Source organism: Ursus maritimus, unplaced genomic scaffold (genome assembly GCF_017311325.1).
Source record: "Ursus maritimus isolate PB19 unplaced genomic scaffold, ASM1731132v1 scaffold_15, whole genome shotgun sequence".
Classification (NCBI taxonomy): Eukaryota; Metazoa; Chordata; class Mammalia; order Carnivora; family Ursidae; genus Ursus; species Ursus maritimus.
In genome coordinates this window covers 57,459,507-57,479,428 of record NW_024423897.1, presented here as the reverse complement: position 1 = coordinate 57,479,428, position 19,922 = coordinate 57,459,507, and the positions used below count along the sequence as shown (strand labels likewise).

Here is a 19,922-nt window from a genome sequence, read left to right as displayed (position 1 = left end):
TTATACTGATGTTTGGATGAACGTGGAGAGAATGATCCACTAGATGTCAGTAGGATGCAGGGAGCTGTCTTTTAAAAGATGCATGTAACTGATTCCTTCTAAGCCTGTCCCCCACGTGGGTATGAATGGGGGAGACTTCCCAGCTGTGCTTTGCCAAATTCGTATTGCCAGTGTGTATAAATAGTGCTATTATCAGGCTGCCCTCCACAAAGTCTTTTTTATGCCCTGTCTTATTAATGTGTTTGTTGCATGCAGTCTCTGGGAAGCAAACTCCTTTAGAGAGAGGCTCAGACCTAGATATGATTTGAATAAATGTAGTATTCACTGTGATGAGAACTTCTTGATTAAATGCAGTCAGTTTCACAATTTTAGTTCAACTCTACCATTTCATAAAGCATGTCTAGGTAAACATGGTTTTCCTTACCATAAAAGTAACGCACTCATTATAAAAATTCTGCCACACGAAAATCAACAAGACAGGAAACAGCAATTGCTGGAGAGGATGTGGAGAAAGGGGATCCCTCCTACATTGTTGGTGGGAATGCAGGTTGGTGCAGCCACTCTGGAAAACTGTGGAGGTCCCTTAAAAAGTTAAAAATTGAGCTACCCTATGACCCAGCCATTGCAATACTGGGTATTTACCCCAAAGATACAGACGTAGTGAAGAGAAGGGCCATATGCACCCCAATGTTCATAGCAGCAATATCCACAATAGCTAAATCGTGGAAGGAGCCGAGATGCCCTTCAACAGATGACTGGATTAAGAAGCTGTGGTCCATATATACAATGGAATATTACTCAGCTATCAGAAAGAACGAGTTCTCAACATTTGCTACAACATGGACGGCACTGGAGGAGATAATGCTAAGTGAAATAAGTCAAGCAGAGAAAGACAATTATATGATTTCTCTCATCTATGGAACATAAGAACTAGGAAGATCAGTAGGGGAAAAGGGGGATAAAGAAAGGGGGGTAATCAGAAGGGGGAGTGAAGCACGAGAGACTATGGACTCTGAGAAACAAACTGAGGACCTTAGAGGGGAGGGGGTGGGGGAATGGGATCGACTGGTGATGGGTAGTAAGGGGGGCACGTATTGCATGGCGCACTGGGTATTATACGCAACTAATGAATCATCGAACCTTGCATCAGAAACCAGGGATGTACTGTATGGTGACTAACATAATGTAATAAAAAAACATTAAAAAAAAATTCTGCCACAAAATTAAGTAACTTGGGAAGCAAAATTCCTTTATAATTAAATCCTCAGGCTTAACACTTGGTTTTGTTTGCTAAGATCCAAATGAGGTCTTCTAGTATATACGCTGTTCTGTCACATGCCTTCTTTACCTATGGAGAACTCGCGAGTTTGTACCCCGGCATGGAAGGCCCGTGTAGAGGTGTGGGGTGCTCATTCATCCCACACGGTTTCCCAAGTGCTTGTTCCGCCTTTGGCTCCATGCCTGGCATTTTGAAGAAGGCGTGGGATTTGTTGGTCTTAGGATAGTTTCAGCAGGGCTTCTGAGCTGAGCCGCTGGAAACCCGTGATGCTCACGAGAGGAATGATCTCGTCCTCCCTGGTAAGGGGGTCCAGGACATGAAGGTGCTTGAGCCATGGAGTAAAAAGTCCCTGTTAGCATTTCACTTAGCATTTGATGCAGATTATGGGCTTAATTGCTTTGTTCTTAACCCTCGAGTGGTAGGAGCTACATATGTCATATTTGGAGCACGTTGAAACCAAAAGTCGTATTAGCAAGTTTGGTCTTCTGTCCAAGAGTTTGGACTTGGCTCTGTCTTTGGGGCTTGGGATTCAAGATGTTATTGCTTTGTTTTCTTCGATTGTATTCTCCTCCTCTTTCTCCAGTGAGTCCGAGGTGACCTAGGGTCGATGTGCAGGAGGCATCTTGAGTTTCTGGCCCTGTCTTTTCAGCCTTTGTCCCGTGCCCGCATTGCCCTGCATCCACGTGGAACTGTGCGTGGCCCCGGGAGCTTGCTTTTGCTTGCCTCCTGTGCCTTTGTGGAGTTGGGCCTTCGGCGTAGCCCTTCTTCACACTTTCTCTCCTGTGGCCAGCCTTCAGCTCAGGCTTGCATTCGGGGGCATCTTCGGCTTCAGGAGCCCCTGACATCCTCAGTCTGCCCCTGTTGGGGTAGTTAACCTCTTGCACACTGTCCCTGTCCCATGAGCCTTGCCAGCAAAGGAGCTGTCATGCCCACTGCCTTTGTATAAAGAGCACTTAACATTTGTCAGATGAACGTAGAGGTCTAGCTCGTAATCATCCACTAAGACAAGAACAAGTATTTTGTCTTGAGTTAATGTGATAAGTTAGGAGATTTCTTTTTTTTTTTTCTTTAAAGATTTTGTTTACTTCTTTGACAGAGAGAGACAGCCAGTGAGAGAGGGAACACAAGCAGGGGGAGTGGGACAGGAAGAAGCAGGGTCCCAGTGGAGTAGGGAGCCCGATGTGGGGCTCAATCCCAGGACCCTGGGATCACGCCCTGGGCGGAAGGTAGACGCTTAATGACTGAGCCACCCAGGTGCCCCAAGTTAGGAGATTTCTGATCATTGTTACTCAGATGTATCGGACATGTAGTTTGAGATCATACTTGGGACTGGTGAGGTTGGTTTAGGAAACAGGAAAGGTGGCTAAAAGTAGAATATGGAAAGTGATTTTCCTTAACGGGCTGGCAATAAAGCAAATAAGTTAAATTCTCTTTTCCTGATCATACTCCCGAAGGGTGCTGTGACTTTTTCTTGGATAATTGGACACACCCCCAGCTCCATCCTAACTAGACACTCTAGCAGCCTGACCACAGGTGGTACTTTCAGTTGGCTTTCTTTGCCTTGGCCGCAGGCGTTGTTGCGAGCCCTGGTGGACTACACCAGCGACGGGCCAGAGAAGCGAAGGCTGCAGGAGCTGTGCAGCCGGCAGGGCGCCGCCGATTACAACCGCTTCGTGCGTGATGAGCGCGCCAGCCTGTTAGACCTCCTCCTCGCTTTCCCGTCCTGCCAGCCACCGCTCCATCTCCTGCTCGGTGAGTGGCCGCTCTCCCAGCCCCTATGCCCAGTGGGCCTTTTTGTACAGAGCCCTCTGCTTGTGGGCCACCCTCTGGAGTCTGTCTGTCACGTGGGAACACGTCTCCATGAGGAAACATTGGGGTGTGTTCAGGGCCTCTTGAAAGTCAGAAAGAATCCCTGTGCCAAGATTGTCTATCTCCTATTTCTTGCTTCTGTCGTTGTCACTGGCCTTTGCTGTCATTACAGCCAGTCTTAATTCTCTTTCTTTGGGTCCGCATTCAACATCTTTTCTATTCATTTAGCTAGTTTTCAGAAAGTTTCGTTTTGTTTTTTTAGTCCAATGTTACCTAAAAATGAATTACCCAAGGAAAAAATTTTTTCTGTTGCAAAGCTGATGAACAGTAGATGTAATTGACAGAATGCAGTGTGTGGTCTGTGCGGAAGACAGGAATGCTGCTGTCTGGCCAAGTCCAGCTCAGGGTTCTCCAAGGGCAATGGGGACCCCTCCTGCTGTAGCTGTGCAAGTGGCCTTGCTCAGGGTCGCTCCAGGCTTGAAGCTTGGGCGAGACCTGTCACTGAATAGTCAAATGTAAGGTGATTCTGTTTTTTGTCCTCATTGTCTCCTGGGGTCTTCATGCCCACAGAAGACAGAAGATCCTCCCTGAGGAACTGGTGTCAGGGGAGGGGCTTTCGGTGGCAACCTCACTAGGGATTGGAGACATTTTGAGGGGCAGCGACTGTGAGAATTGGACAGGATTGTTAAACCTTGAGTACTTTCCTGTGCTGGTAATTTTCTCCTCTCTCTCTTTTCCTGTAGTGATAAGTAATAAAATCTTTCAAATTTGCATTTATCGTTGGTGATAGGAAAATGTGAATTGTGCTTTTTACTTTTAGGCCCCAGGGTCCCCTGATGTCCAGTACAGTTCGGGGTGTTCTCCTTTATTAAGTCAGATCCTGCTTTCTCTCCCTTTTATTATTCCTTTTCCTTCTCAAAACGGTGAAGTTACTAAACCAGGTGGCTCCCTGTATCAAAGACACACTCCTCCCCTTCTCAGTTTAAAACGAACACAGGGGTTGGGAAAACAATCAGAACATATGTAGGGAAGTTGTAAGAACTCTTGTAAAGCTGTCCAGCATTTGAGGATGTTTCGGTTCTTTTCGTAGATTTGCTGGGGTTTTTTAAACTTTTATGTAGCATTTATTATGTAGTTCTGTAAAAAACTAATGAAGGCATTGCGACTTAACAGAATTCAAATTATTTTCCACTTCTTTAAGTTATCTTAATGTATCTAAAGCTTAGTATTATGTTGAGCCCTCTATTAAGCATTATTCTGTTATTTATTAAATTTTAGAAGGGTCTTTCCAAGTTTTTGCCGGATAACTATTAAAAATATAACCTTGAACAGAAAAAAAAATTTAGAGTTTGTTGGTGGGCAGTTAGGTATTCAGACTTTGACCTGCTTTTAAAAGAGCTCCAGTGTATCTAGAAACCACTGGGTTCTGAATAACTTAAAGGTTTTACCACTACACTCTCATTTTAGTGTTACAGAAATATAAGAAAGAAAAGCATTTCCTTTTTTTTTTTTTTTATTAAGGAGGAAAGATATTTCAAGCCTAGGTGTTTCCCATAATCCTTAAAATAGTGATCTTTAATCTTTTGGGGCCATGATCTTATTTCAAGTATGAAAACTCTGAACACTTCTGCAGAAAACTGTGTACACACAGAAAATTAATGGGTTTCTTGATTCTGAAACCCATTCATGGATGCTTTTATTATCCTTCGGTTTAAGAAACCAGCCTTTAAAAAGACACTGATTTCAGGTAAAGAAATGCAATATGTCTGATTTTTAACGTGAAGAATTGGAAAAAAAATATTCAGTAGGGACTTAGTCACAGTGAATTTACACTTGCTCTAAACTATGATTTAAATTAAAATGTTATTTTGGGTGTTCTAAATAAGAAAAAGAAATCCACTGAGGCTTAAATTTTTATAAAACCTTACATATAATTTTCAGTAGCAGTGAATTAATTGCTTTTTTTTTCCCCCTAGAACATCTTCCTAAGCTCCAGCCCAGACCATATTCATGTGCGAGGTACTGATGTTTATTAACATATAGTATCTTTCTCCCAAAATGTTGTGAATCTCTGGCTTCCAAATCCTTATTACTTCCGAATTCACCCAATGAAAACTTACAAGATTTGTGGATGACAGTAGCAGGCACGGTAAGGACTGAAGGAGACTGGTGCTGGGACTCCTGTCCTGCAGGTGTTCAGAGAGTGTAGGCTGTCCAGTGCACCCTTGGTCCGCAGCCACGTTTCCCCACGTCGGGCTGCGAGTGCCCTGGTCCTCCACCTGCTGCCTTTACGGCTGTGCCAGGCTACCTCCACTGGGCAGCAGAGGTGCGTAGTGGAGACATGACAGGTTGTATAAATCTTATGGAGTCTTAAAGCAAACAGGTAACTGGAAACTTTTCTGAATATCACAAAACAGGGGGCAGGAGAAGAGGAGCTTTTAAGTAGCAACAGAGCTCTTTTCCCTGAAGAGTTAGAAGGTAGATGAGAGCCCACAGGAAATATCCTTCAGTTAAGTAAAAAAGGCCGCATCTGGCCTGTATGCATGAGTCCTGATACAGAGTTTAAAACTGACCTGTGTGTCTCTGCAGCTCAAACCTGTCTCACCCAGGGAAGCTTCATTTCATTTTTAACATTGTGGAGTTTTTGTCTACCACCACAATGGAGGTTCTGCGGAAGGGCGTGTGCACAGGCTGGCTGGCTGCGGTGGTTGCGGCAATTCTTCGTCCAGACACTCGAGTGTCCCGTGCGGAAGGTGGGACAGCCCCGGCGCCGCAGGTACTGGGAGTGTGCAGTTTGGGCGTTATTAGAATTGTGCTCTTTGCCTGGTTAGGAAAAACAGTGTGGTCTCCCCTGCATTGTCCATTACCATCAGGTTTATTCACAGGAAAATGTTTGCCATACTTGAATTTTAAAATCTCTATTGGAAAGTCAGGAAAACATTACTTTTTTCATTTACTATTAGTTAATCCGTGTATTTCTCAAATATGTAAAGTGTGAATTTTGTACAACACAGCCTTTTCTCCTTCTTCTTCATATTCCTAGAAAAGAAGGTCTTTTTGGCTAATAGTCTTAGAAGATTGGGCACAGGAAAAGAGCCAAGTAAATACTGAAGGCTGGTATTGAGAGACAGCCTCACCTTATGTACAGACCATATCCTGTGTCCCAGGTAATTCCTCACTTGGCGATCAGTTGACAACCAAAGATTAATTTTATGTCCTTCGGTTTGGGGTAGTAGGATTTTTGCCCTGTTTCTTCCCCTTTTGTCTTAGATGTGGTGTAGAATCCAAATTAGTGCTGTTAGTGTGAAGGCATAATGAGGGGGAAGCACTTTTAAAACACGTAGGAGAAACATGTTTCTTGATTTTTTGTGTGTGTGTGTGACCAAACTGTGGACACATTTACATCTGGACCTAGTGCCATCCTTCATGTTTTCGTACAGCAATCGGCGAATCTCACTCAAGACCACAGCATAAGGAACAATTTAAAGTCCCTCCTTGCCCATAAGAATGGTTGAAATTAAACAAAACATTTCGGGCTTTATCATGAAGTCGTCTTTCTCTGTGGTATTGAAGAAATGAACATGTCGTTTGTAGCATTATCTTAGGACTGGTTTGGTTGCTGTAAGTTATTGGAGTTGAAAAGTTCATGCCCTAAGGGGAAAGTAAGACTTCAGTATATACTTGAGAGGGCTCATGGGAAGCTGCAGCTTGAAATTGCCCTTTACCGTGGTATTTTCCCAGGCTACAGTCTGGGATGGAGGTGCCTGAGAGAGAGAAAGAGAGACGCCCCCCCCTTCTCCCACCCCCCCATACTTCTAGGTCACCATGCATCAAAGACATATTAAGAACCTGAGACACTGTTCCTTTTTTGAAATATATTATGGTACGGACATAAAAGTATTATGTCATTTTATGATCCTATAAAAATGGATGGTCTCCAGAAAGTTAAATATATATATCTATAACCTATCACAAACACCCAGCATGAGTGCCATTCACACATTCTTTTCTCCTTTCTGCCTTTTTCTTTCTCCTTTCTCCATCTTAACAGATCTTTATTATAGACTCCCTAGTATTCAGGCATTGGAGGTACGGGAATGATGATACAGTTTAAATTGTACGGTGCTTATTGCCATACATATTTTATTAGGAAGTGTAGAGAATGTTAACATTCACGTGACCCACCCACACCTTCCTCCAAATGGTAGATGGGACGGCTGTTGACAGATAACCCCTGTCCTTAGGAGGCGTAGACTGCCCTGCCCATTGATGTGTAGTCTGGCTGCGTGACCGCATTCCGCCAGTGAGATGCGAGCAGACAGGATCTATGCCCCCTCTAAGCAGGAGCACTGAATCCCCCGCTGGTGTGGCTTGCCTCTCTCTCTGGTGGAAGGATGGGATGGTGCAGGTCAGGGATGCTGCTTGGGATGCAAATGGAGAGGATCTAGGCTGTGGAGCTGTAGTCCACCTGTGGCCTTTAAGGAGAGCCAGGCAGAAGCGCTTGCTGTTGTAAACCATTTGGGATTTACTACAGTGAGAGCGAACTAATCCTGGTCTCCTTGCAATCCCTAGAATGCGGGCCACGTGCTCTCACTAGCGCACCGCTATCCGACCCAGTGTATCCTGCTTTGGTTGGTTCATGGGTCTCACGGGTCTTATCATTACCACTCATTTTACAGATAAATGTTTGATTATTGTCTCTTCCTTCCACTAGAATGTAAGTCCATGAGGACAGGGATTCTGTTCATTTCTCTATCTGTAGTGCTTGTCATATTGAGTACCATCAGTGAGCCTGGTGCGTGGGTCAAGTGAGACTAGTGTGAGATGAATTACAGTCTCATTCCAGAACGCCGACACGCATCTCCCATCTTTGCCAGTTCTTCCTTTACAAAGTATGGTGTTTGTCCTGTCGATGAACTTCAAAAGGTTTTCCTTACATTAAAGGTTAAAATGTATCCAACTTCACTTAGAACAGATTCCTGTCACTCAGTATAACTCACGCCTATGGCGAAGTGACACTGGGACTGAAATATACTTAGAAATGGACTCCTTGTACGTATTCCTGGCACATGATTTAGAAGAACAATCTTTTGAGATTTTAGCAAAAAGATTGTCTTTATCTGTGTATGCTGCTTATTCTTCTAGTTTTGCACGAACGCATAACATTGAACTCAGATTAACACAGCACAGTTCTTCAGCATCTTTGGAGCGACCCCTCATTTTTGCTTCAGGTGCTAATTTGCCCTCAAAGCTCTCACTCCATCTTGATGCCGATCTTCATTGCCCACGTATGTGCAAACACAGAATCCTAGCTTCAGCTCGTCGTGCATTTCTCCATCGTACAGATGATGGGCTGCCTACCAGGAAGCAGATCTTACCCATGGGCCTAGGAAAAGAATTTGATTGTATCTATTCAGTGTTCTACCTTAGAAATATGCCTGTCATTTTTAAAGCACCTTTGATTTCGACGGAAAAGACAAATTTGCAAGACAGACTTGTTTTGTTTCCCTCTGTAATGACAAATGTGTTCATGGTTTCAGTAAGGTTTAATGCTGCTATTTAATTTCTTTGGCAAAGATCATCTTGGTTATATGCCTTTGTCTAGGTTTTCATTCAGACTTACGAGCATTGGTTTAATATTCCAGATATCCATCTCTCCTCGAACAACCAATTTTTTCCACTTACCGAGTGACCCCTCAGCCCCCATCATAATGGTGGGTCCAGGAACTGGCATAGCGCCCTTCATTGGTTTCCTGCAACACAGGTGTGTGCTCTCTTTGACTACTGAGAAAATGTATCCCTTGTGATCCTGGGTGGAAGTAAAATAGAGAGCCTTTTTGTTTCTTCAGTGATTTTTTGGTTATTGGACTTCGGTTGTAAAATTTTTATTTTAGAAAATTACTATCAAATGTGTGATAGCATAGCATAATTTGTCAGCATGGGAAAAGTAAACATGATGTCTTCCATAGGTTTTGTTTTGTATGAGAACTTCCCTTTTTACTGTAGCACTTTCTTTTTCTTTTTTCCCCCCCAGCTGCACTATAGTTTATAACGTATGTAGTTGGGGACAAATTTCAGGCACACCTTTATGCTGGGCTGATGTGCAGGCTGTTCCATCTATTCCTTAACTAGATAAAATTGCTACTAACGGAGATCCAATTATACCAAAAGTTTCAAAGTTAAACCTCAATACCAGTAATTTTCAGCAGATTGATACTAGTAGATGTGTCTTTGTATCAGTATAGAACTACTTGATATAAAATAAATTGTGCTTCTCTCCCTGTTTTTGAAATAATGAACAATCCTTTATGTGCTGGTCCCCAGATAGTGGTGTAATATCCTTTGGGCAAAGTCTTTTTGTTGTTTTTAGTTTTTTTCGTTAAGGAAGCAAAGAGTAACGGCAGATAAACACAGCGTGTCTCCTTGCTGTGTCATTTCTGAAACCCTTCACAGCAGATCGTTCTACCATTTAAAGCCCTGGGCTACTTTTCCATTACGTTAATTGAGAGTTAATTTTATTCACAAAGTTGCTATCAATATTTAATGTAGAAATTAGTGTATTTTTCACAGTGGGATATTTTGAATTATCCTCATAGATGCCGTACGGAGCTTGTCGGTGTCTGTAGCCCACAGATGCGCGTGCTTGTCGGGGTGTCTGCTGGGGGGCTTGGGAGCCCCGTGGGCAGGACGGTATTAACTCAGTGGCTAAACTCGCAGTGATGGTGAATCCTGTCGATTGGTTGGTGGTATTTCTGACCAAATAGATTGGTTTTACATATTCTTTATATCCAGCATCTCAACTTTCTTTTCTACCTAGAGAGAAACTCCAAGAACAACATCCAGATGGACACTTCGGAGCAATGTGGTTGTTTTTTGGCTGCCGACATAAAGATAGGGATTATCTATTCAGGTACTATACAGTTCTAGTAATGGCAGACTCAACAATGGGTGTACAGTTCTCATTTCAGGCCTTTTAACTTTAAATGACAAACCTTTCAGTAACCCATTATATATTGTGTTTCAGAGAGGAGCTCAGACATTTCCACAAGCGTGGAATCCTAACTCACTTGAAGGTTTGCTTCTCAAGAGATGCTCCCGTTGGGGAGGAAGCCCCAGTGAGGTACGTGCAAGACAACATCCGGCTTCACAGCGAGCAGGTGGCAAGGCTCCTTCTCCATGAGCGCGGCTGTATTTATGTATGTGGGTAAGTGGCCATCACGCAAATGCCAGGTAGGCAAAGGCAGCTGATAATATTTATTAAATGAACGAGGGACCATTAATAATCCAGACAGGTAGGGATGAGAGATTTGATTCTTAAGTACAGGAATAGAAATACAAGTTCTAAAATGATTTTTAACATACATTTAATAGTCAATAAATTGTCATCATCAGGGAAATAGAAGTGAAATCAATTCTTAGATTTCTGAATGCCTTGTGCCATATCGAATACATGTTTTAGCCTCTGAAAGTTATATTTGGTGTTAAGATGCTGATCATTTAACTTGAAGTCTCAGGATCGATTTTGTTGTATCCAAGAATATGATTTGTGCATTCGACCTGGTTTTGACTCTGAGAATGTGGATCTAAAGATGTTTTTTTTGTTTTGTTTTGTTTTTGGCATAAGGGCATAATTTGTAATGTCAAAGTTGACAGTAAGTCAGGAATCATTTTTGTCTTTTTACATGCTTTCTGAGGCAAGATCTGTTACAGAAACCCAAAATTGCCATAAAAAATAAAAATTTTAAAACCTTACCAACTTGTTTTAATGGAGTACACAAAAACTTCTGATTAAAAAGGACTTTTGAGTAAGAAATAGCTCTTTTTAATTCTGAGACATCCCGGGCATTTAAAACTTCTATATATCACCAAGTCAGGTGTGGTTTTTTGTTTGGTTTGGTTTGGTTTGGTTTTTGTTTTTCTTTTAAACCGTGATAGTAAAGAAGAAATACTGGTACAGTGACCTAGAATAGTTATAATAGAAACAAGTTTTATAAAACAGAACTTTTTCTATTTACTTTTCATGACATGTTGTGATAACTTCTGCTTTATCGTTTTTTTTAAAATTGATTTTGCCTCCGAAGTTGATTTTATGACCTGTTTATGGATTTTTGACTCTCAGTTGAGAAACCCGGCTTTAGGTTGATAAAGGGCATAGATTCTGGACATTGTGCTGGTTTCCATTTTCATTTAGCTTTTAAAGAAGCGTTTGCCTGTCACTTTGTAGAGGATAGGGCAGTCAGTGTTCTTCAGAACAGGCTGGCGTTTTAAAGATTTTATTTATTTATTTGAGAGCATGAGCACAAGCAAGGGGAGGGGCGGAGGAAGAGGGAGAAGCAGACTCTCCGCTGAGCAGGGAGCCAGACGCTGGACTCGATCCCAGGCCCCTGGGATCATGACCTGAGCCAAAGGCAGATGCCTCCCTGACTGAGCCATCCAGGCACCCCCAGGCTTAAGTTTTAGATGTACCTCTAATAGAGGCAAAGTCAGTTGTACAAATACGTGAATAACTGGTAAGTGAGCGCTTGGAGAATATCTTAAATGTTCAAACACATTAACCCAGAAATCGCTCTTTACAATCACTGGTGCTTCACTTTTCCCATCTGCACAGTGGAATTGGTAGTGTTCATGATACTGGTCGGTGGTAGGGGCTCAGAAGGAGACCCTGTGGTGCCCTAATGTGGACCAGCCCCTCGGCAGAAGTGAACTTGTTCCTAATTTAGGTCCAGGGGACACTGTCCCAAGCGGGGAAGCCTTACGCTGCTGATAGTCAAGTAAGAAGACAGAGGGTACCAGTAGGTTTGGCAGCTGGTAGCCACTGGTGCTGTGGGGATGGAAGGTCCATTGCAGTGGTTGAGGGGAAAGTGTGAGGAGGAAGTCGAGGCGGCCACTGGAGACACCTTTTTCAAGAGCTGTTACTGTAAAGGGGCAGGCCAGGTTCCGTCGCTGACATATAGTGTCCCGTCCCGCTTTTGCTCACTCAGCAACACTGGGCGCCTCCCGAGTGCTTTCACACAGTCCGGTGCTGAGAGATGGAAGGCTGAGTGAGACACTGCCTGCAGCCCGCTCACTCCCTGGTGGGAAACCACAGCAGCAGGGGCTCGCAGTACAGCAGGTGCCACGTGGCGGCCGCGGGGGCGCACAGGAGGGCCCCTCCCCCATCCTGTATGTGAGTGAACTAAAACGTGTCAAAGCACTTAGAGCCAGGCCCATAGTTGAGCTCTCAGTAAGTGTGTCTGTTAATAGTTGTGTGCACGCACGTGTGTGTGTGTGTGTGTGTGTGTGTGTGTGTGTAGGCTTGTAGGTGTAAAACCTTTTTGCCCTTAGGAATGCGAGTTCCGCTGTGTGCCTGGAGCCCTAAGGGAGGGGATGAGGGAGACGAGCAGGAGCCAGGTTTATGAGGTCTTAGACACTTACTGAAAACTCAGCTGCTCCTGGAACATGGATGCCTTTGAGGGATTTTCAGCTGTGAATGATGTGGTCAGCTTTGCAAATTGGATTGGTCACTGGGTAGAGGCCTGACGGGTGACAGGCTGGGACACTTGTTGGGACGCTTCCCAGAGAAGTAGAGGGAGGGCCAGGATGGGTGATGATGAAGTCAGTGGCAGTTAGATTTGTGAATTACGGAGGCTTTGGTAAAAAATTCTTCTTTTCTAAACGTTGATGCTAGGGGCACCTGGGTGGTTCAGTCGTTAAGCATCTGCCTTCAGCCCAGGGCGTGATCCCAGCGTTCTGGCATTGAGCCCCGCGTTGGTCTCCCTGCTCTGCTGGGAGCCTGCTTCTTCCTCTCCCACTCCCCCTGCTTGTGTTCCCTCTCTCGCTGGCTGTCTGTCTCTCTGTCAAATAAATAAAATCTTTAAAACAAAAACAAAAAAAGCCCCACCAAAAAACGTCGATGCTGTTCTTTTTTCCAGAGATGCTAAGAATATGGCCAAAGATGTCAATGATACCCTTGTGGAAATAATCAGCAAACAGGCTGGAGTTGAAAAATTAGAAGCAATGAAAACATTGGCTACTTTGAAAGAAGAAAAACGGTATCTTCAGGATATTTGGTCATAAAATCAGAAATAAAGGAAGAGTGATGCTTTTTTTTGGCTAAAAATAGTAAAAGACTGGCAGAAACGGAGACTTTCCATTTTTAAAACTAAAAAAAAATCTTTTTGGAGGACGTAGAGTGGGAGTGGATCACCTTACCGTGACAGTGCCTTCCCATTGGGGTTTCCACCAGTGCCTCTGCGCTCCCCGCACCGGGCTTCAGCTTGGAGGCTTCCTGAGCTGAGGGGCGGCCCTCCTGCACCAGCACCTCCCCGGGCGGCCACCGCATCCTGGAGAACGTCACAGGGAAGACGTCTTGTCTGTGTGATGAGGCTTCCAGCACGGACGTGGGCACATAGGCCGACCACGTAGATGGTTAAAGTCTGTGAACTTATGTTGCCAGTTTTTTAAATAAGGAAAAAATAATTTATTTTTATATGAACTGTACCGTAAAGATTACTCCTATTGTGTTAAAATTAACTGTGTATAGTATGTCTGATTACTTATTTATCCGGACAGTCCCGGGCTTAGGGTTGACAACAGTGTGAAAGCCATACACGTTCAGTAGAAACTGTGCTTCCGATTTTGAGCATTGATCTTTTCCTGGGCTGGTGGTGTGTGATCCATCCTCTCTGCTGATGCTGGGCAGTGACAGCAGTCTCCAGGGCCACCAACCGTCTGTCCCCACACAGGCATTTCGTCACTTTTAGTGTGGTACTCAATTACATGAGATGTTCCCTAATATGTGACTGTAGGGTCATGTGAGTGTCCCGAGCACGTGTGAGGTAAGATGGGCCAGGCTGTGATGTTCAGTGTTTCAAGGGCTGCTTTTTGGCCTAACAGTATTTTCAACTTCTAATGGATTTATTGGGATATAACTTCACTATAAGCTAAGGAAGATCTGTATAACTTTATCAAATGGTTATTTATTACCTAAACTATATTTCTGATAATATTAAGGTAATGCTTAGAGATTTTTTAAAATGATTTTAGAAATGCGAAATATATTTTAAAATTCTGTTATATGATGTATTTATCCCAATTACTTGATAATATCACAGTTCTAGAAATTTAGGGAAATTTGTATTCTGTGTACAGATGCGAGCAAGTACGTATTTTAGTAAAACTACAACCCCCCACTCTTCCTCTGTGTTCTTATTGGCTTATTTTTTAGTTTTTGTGCATTATCTCAACCCCATGATATCAATCAAATTGTATCCTAGGCTTAAAATGCCTTCTTAAATTAGTATCCTTGTATTTTAGAAAATTCCTACCATTCTGAGTATTTGTCCCTCTAAATTCCTGTGTTCCAGTGCTAACCTCCATTACAATGACAGCAAGAGGTGGGACCTCTGGGAGGTGCTTAGGTCACGAGGGTGGAGCCCTCAAGGTGGGATCAGTGCCCTGTTGAGAGACCCCACAGAGCTTGTGGCTCCTTCTACCCGGTGAGGACACAGCAGTCGGCAGTCTGCAGCCAGAAGAGTGCTCTCACCAAGACCTGACCCCACCCAACTCTTGGACTTGCAGCCTCCAGAACAGAGGGAAATAAATCCTTGTTTATAAGCCACCCACTCTCTGGTATTTTGTTACAGCCGCCCAAATGGACTATGACAATTCCCAGTGACAAACTGTTAAAATTTGCCACAACAGAAAACAGTATAAAGGGTATGATTAATTTTTCTAGGCTCTGGTGTATATTGTTTTTTTTATTCAAGAGATTGGCATTTGAAAAACATCAACCTGTCAAAGGTTTCTGGTCATTTTGAAAAATGTTAAGATTTGATAATGCTTTATGGGTGTTTGATCTTTAGTCTTATTTCATGTATTTTATAATGGAAACAAATCTAAAAAGCAGAACATCTCAAGCAAATCTGGTTACGGACCTAATTATATGGATACGGTGTATATATCAGCCAAAACAGACAAGATGAGAACATTAAAAAGGACAAAGAACAATGTTCTTTACTGATAGATATAATAAGGTGGAACAAGAACTTGCATTCACTTATCACTGTCGTCTATGAACGTGACCCCAAAGCTGACCCGGAAAGAGAAACACAAATACGCCTTCCCAGTGGGCGCTGGCACCTGCCCTTAGCCATCTCGTCTACCTCCAGCATCCACAGTTCTTCTGTTAGGCAGTGTTAGATGTCAAGTGCTAGGGCCGGTTTGTCGGCTCGCTCACAGCCCCACCAGAGGATGATAGTGAAAACAGCAGGAGAAACAGCTCCTACAGCCTGTTAGGTAAGCTTAGTGGAGTTCCGCGTCTCTAGATGGTCCGTGACCTATCAAAAGAAAAGTTTCAAGGTGGTTTTGACGTTTCAGGGGCAGGATTTTGTCCATCTAACCACCGTGGGCTGCCCCCCAGCCCAGGGGCTGGACACAGCGCTACTGTGGGGCTAAGCCTCATGCACTACCTGAGGGCCTCGCCAGGTAATCTGATCCTGGTATGTATGGGTGGGGAGCACCCCTGAATATCCAAACTCCATCAGATCTTGAACACCACTAATTTTACCAACCAGAGACCCTTTCTAACTCATTCTAACAAGCTGCTGTCGGACCCATCATTTTCAGTACCAATGCTGATCAGTGATGAAAGTCACCAAACAGCTGGGGCGGCTAGCTGTCTGCAGTGTGGATTTTTTCACTAGAATGCTAACTGCGCCCAGAGGGTTCTTTACTCTGTGTAACACACATATATCTGTGCCAAAGTATTCCACACTGAATCAGATAAAATAGAATTTGACAATAAGAAAACTAGATGTGTATGCCCAACAAACTAGGCACCTCATTGCTTCCTAATATATTTGATTGGAAATTGATTATGAACTAGGCCATAGAGAAAACAATTGCATAAAATAAGGCATTGTTCTCTGACCCTAATGGATTTAAGAATGAACTATACAAAGCAACCCACAAAGCGCGTAATAACACGAAATGATCCATGGCATAGGAGGAAATAAAAATGGAATACAGGGTATTTGGGACTGATTTCTTTTAGACACTAGATGTACATGTGGGGTACAGCCAAAACCATACCCAGAGGGGGATTCCCCCATTTCACAGGTAATGAAGAGCCTGCTTTGTAGGCACTGCTCAGTGCTGTGCGTACAGTGGTGAACAAAACATGAGACCCGTCTGTTCCCAGAAAGCTTCCATTCGTATGTTGAGAAGAGACATCAGTGAATAAGTCGATGTACCAGTTACATGGTGTCTGGGAAGGTGGTACAGGCTGTGGTCTGAAGTAGGTCTGGTCTCCAGTGTTCCAGGGGCGAGGCAACCTCGTGGTAGTCAGGGACAGTCTCATCGGGAAAGGGAAAAACGAAAGAGAGAAGAGAGCTGATGGAAACAAAGACAAAAGAAAAATTTTCTTACTACTTACAGCCCATCGACAGGTCCTTGAAACAGGCAGAGCGATGTTCCTCTAGGAACTCAGCTGCCTCGATGTTAATACTTCCCTAAGGGTGAAAGGCAATCCTAGCCCAACCCCCCAGGACCCTATGAGTCTACTTTAATATATAAAAATTCCTTTGGAAACTTCCTTAATCTCTACGCCCCCAAGATACCTGTTGGCAAATATCCTCCAAACATGTGACCCACTGATACATGTCTGAAGGGTCTCTATGATGTAGGAAACAAAGGTAGAAGAAAAATTATTAAATTTCCTTACTATCTACAGCCCATTGACAAGTCCTTGAAACAGGCAGAGTGACTTTCCTCTAGGGACTCAACTATCTCGATGTTGACACTTTGCTAAAGGGCAACAGGCAATCCTAGCCCAACCCCCCCCCACCACCCCCACCCCAAGATGGTGTTGGCAATCATCCCCCAAGCCTATGACCCAGCAATATACATCTGAAGGGTCTCATGACTAAGGTTTCATTAGATGGTAATAAGTGATCTTTTCCTTACAACAGCTAGCCCCCTCAAGGTCCTGGAAACCTTGCTTCCAAAATTCTTTAAGAGACTTGCTGTCCCTAAGCCCCTCCCAAATTGAAAGTATATAATGGGTCACTCCTCATGACCCCAGTGCAGCTCTTTCTGCCCACGGGTCCTGTCCCCGTGCTTTAATAAAACCACCTTTTTGCACCAAAGATGTCTCAAGAATTCTTTCTTGGCCGTCAGCTTCCTAACAACTTTCCTACATCAAAGCCAGCCACTGTGGATTTGTTCAGGCTGAGGCGACAGGACAAAGGCCCTGAGATAGGACAGTTTGTGGTCAGTGGGAGGAACAGAGAAGGGGAGGTCTGATGGTGTTACCCTGAGTGCTGGTCCAGAGAGCCGCTTGATGGCAGGCGGAACACGATGCAGCTTCCACTCCGGGGGCTTACTCTGGCTGTCGTGGGGAAGCCAGGGATCAGAGCAGCAAAACCTCTTCGAGAGCTGACATGATACAAAGGGTCAGAGCATCAAATCAAGTTGACGAGAGTCAGACATCTTAACCAGTATCTACCTTTACTAACGTCAGGTATGCACAGGGGAAGCGCGGAGAAATCTAGGACTGCCTCCACCGCTACTCCTCCCTTCTCCCTTCTCAGGTCCTTAGGCTGTGGCTGAGATTTAACATCTGCATATGTCACAGAGGGGGCATCCCTATACAAAAGGAGCTATTTAGGTCACGGAATGTCTTCATTTTACATGACAAAAATCACACAGTGAATGTAACATTTTCTGGAAAGCCAAGCCTCATACATCTTCCATCCTAGGTTTATTTATAGTGTGTGTGCTGGACAAACCGAGTACACCCTGCCCGAAGTATTCAGTAATTGAAGGGTAGGAAACAATCCAAGTAAAAGGAAGAACGTTAAGCAAACCCACCCATATGCTGTTTAGAAGAGACAAGACACTTTAAGTTTGAAAGCTTGGGAAAGGACATGCCACGCACACAGGAAAGCAGATGCACTTAATATAAAGAGGAAACGTGAAGCCTGAAATGCTAGTAGAGATATTTTCATGGTGATTAGAGCTAATAAGGAAGTCATGAAAATCCCAAGCATGCCCTTAATAACAAAGCTCCGAAATATATACATTTGTCAGAAAAGCTAAAAGGAAGAAAAGCCAAATCTAAAATCCCAACTGGGAAATGCAATACACCGTTCTTAGTAGCGGAAAGAACAAGCAGACAAAACAGTGAACATTTAGAAAGTTTTTAGCAGTAGAACCGCTAGGGCTCCGACCCCTTCAGGACAGGGCTTCTGCTCTATTTCGCACTGAATATCTGCTGGGGCGGACCAACTTCCAGAAAGATGGAGACCATATGACGGGTTTTCTAAGAATCAAAAGTCAATACCTAAATGAAACTAGAAAAACCCCCAACCATTTAAAAAATAAGCAACACACAAAAGAACTCACGAGTCAAAGAAAAATCACAAAGGAAATCAGAAAATATCTCGGAGAAGAAAAAAGGACATACCAAAATTTGTAGTACATGGCTCGATCAGTGCTCTGGGTCTCCATGGGTGGATCTAAATTCTTATAAAAAAGCTTAAAAGTCAATGTTTTATGCAACTGATGAATTATCGAGCACCACATCTGAAACTAATGATGTACTATATGTTGGCTAATTGAACTAAAAAAAAAAAAAGTCAATGATTTAAGCTCATATATTGGGAAGTTAGAAAATGGCCAGTAAATGGAACACCAAAAATATGGTGGAAGGATATATCAAAGGTGAGAGAAGAATGGAATCAAATTGAAAAAAAAATGTACAATAGAAAAAAAATCAGAAAGCCAAACTGAATTGTTCAAGATTTCCCCAGCTTTACTGAGGTATAATTAACAAATAAAATGGTATGTATTTAAAATGTACAGTGTAATGATTTGATATACGTATACTTTGTGAAGTGATGACCACAATCAGGTCAATACGTTTATCTCCTCACGTTCTTATCCTTTGTGTGTGTGAGACGAGAACATCTGATTTCCTCTCTTAGCAAATTTCAAGCATACACGACCATATTATTAATTACAGTCACCATACAGCACATTAGATACCCCAGACCTTATTCATCTTGTAACTGGAGTCTTCTATCCTTTGACCAGTGTCTCCCCATTTCCTCACCCTTCAGCCCCTCCCTGGCAACCACCATTCTACTTTCTATTTCTATGGCTTTGACCTTCTGGGTTATTTTTAGATTCCACTTATGAGAGATCGTCCATTACTTGTCTTTCCCTGTCAGGCTTATTTGACTTAGCATGATGTCCTCTATGTGCATTCCTGTGGCAAATGCAGGATTTCCTTCTTTCTCATGGCTGAATAATATTCCATTGTCTACATTGGTAAAGATAAACTGAGGCATAGTGAAAATTTTAAGATTTTATTTGAACAAAAAGTAATTCAAATCAGACAGCACCAAACAGAAGTTGTTAGGAGCACTCCCCAGGCTGGGGCCAAGAGACTTTTCTAGAGAAGAAAGTGAAGTAAAGTGAGGACATGATTTGTTGGCTATGGCTTCAGTGGATGCATTATTTGGGATAGCCTAGCTGACTGTGATTGGTTGCCCTTAGATTTTCATTTCTTAACCCTGATGCATTACAGGCTTTTCCCAAAGAGCCCCGATTCCTTTTATTAGAGAACCCTGACAACCACTGATCTCTTTTCAATACCTATCATTTTGCCTTTTTCCAGACTGTGATATGATTAGAATTATACAACTGGTGGCTTTTTGGCAAGTTTCTTTCATTGAGCAAAATGTCTCTAAGATTCCTGCATGTGGTTTTGTGAATCAGTATCCAGTTCCTCTTTATCACTAAGTAGTATTCTGTTGTACGAATATATGACTGCTCACTCACCGATGGAAGG

At 43.2% G+C, this 19,922-nt stretch overlaps 1 protein-coding gene across 1 annotated transcript in view; it reads left to right on the top strand.

Moving 5' to 3' along the window:
* The window catches only part of MTRR (5-methyltetrahydrofolate-homocysteine methyltransferase reductase), a 32,086-nt gene extending 17,281 nt beyond the window's left edge, over nt 1-14,805 (top strand). Inside the window, exons 9-15 of the mRNA XM_008689911.2 lie at nt 2,851-3,031; nt 5,065-5,107; nt 5,678-5,864; nt 8,734-8,852; nt 9,906-9,998; nt 10,113-10,292; nt 13,000-14,805. Of these exons, the coding sequence (XP_008688133.1) occupies nt 2,851-3,031; nt 5,065-5,107; nt 5,678-5,864; nt 8,734-8,852; nt 9,906-9,998; nt 10,113-10,292; nt 13,000-13,144 (948 nt within the window). The 3' untranslated portion in view covers nt 13,145-14,805. The remainder of the gene's footprint in view (nt 1-2,850; nt 3,032-5,064; nt 5,108-5,677; nt 5,865-8,733; nt 8,853-9,905; nt 9,999-10,112; nt 10,293-12,999) is intronic.
* Nucleotides 14,806-19,922: the final 5,117 nt, after the last annotated feature.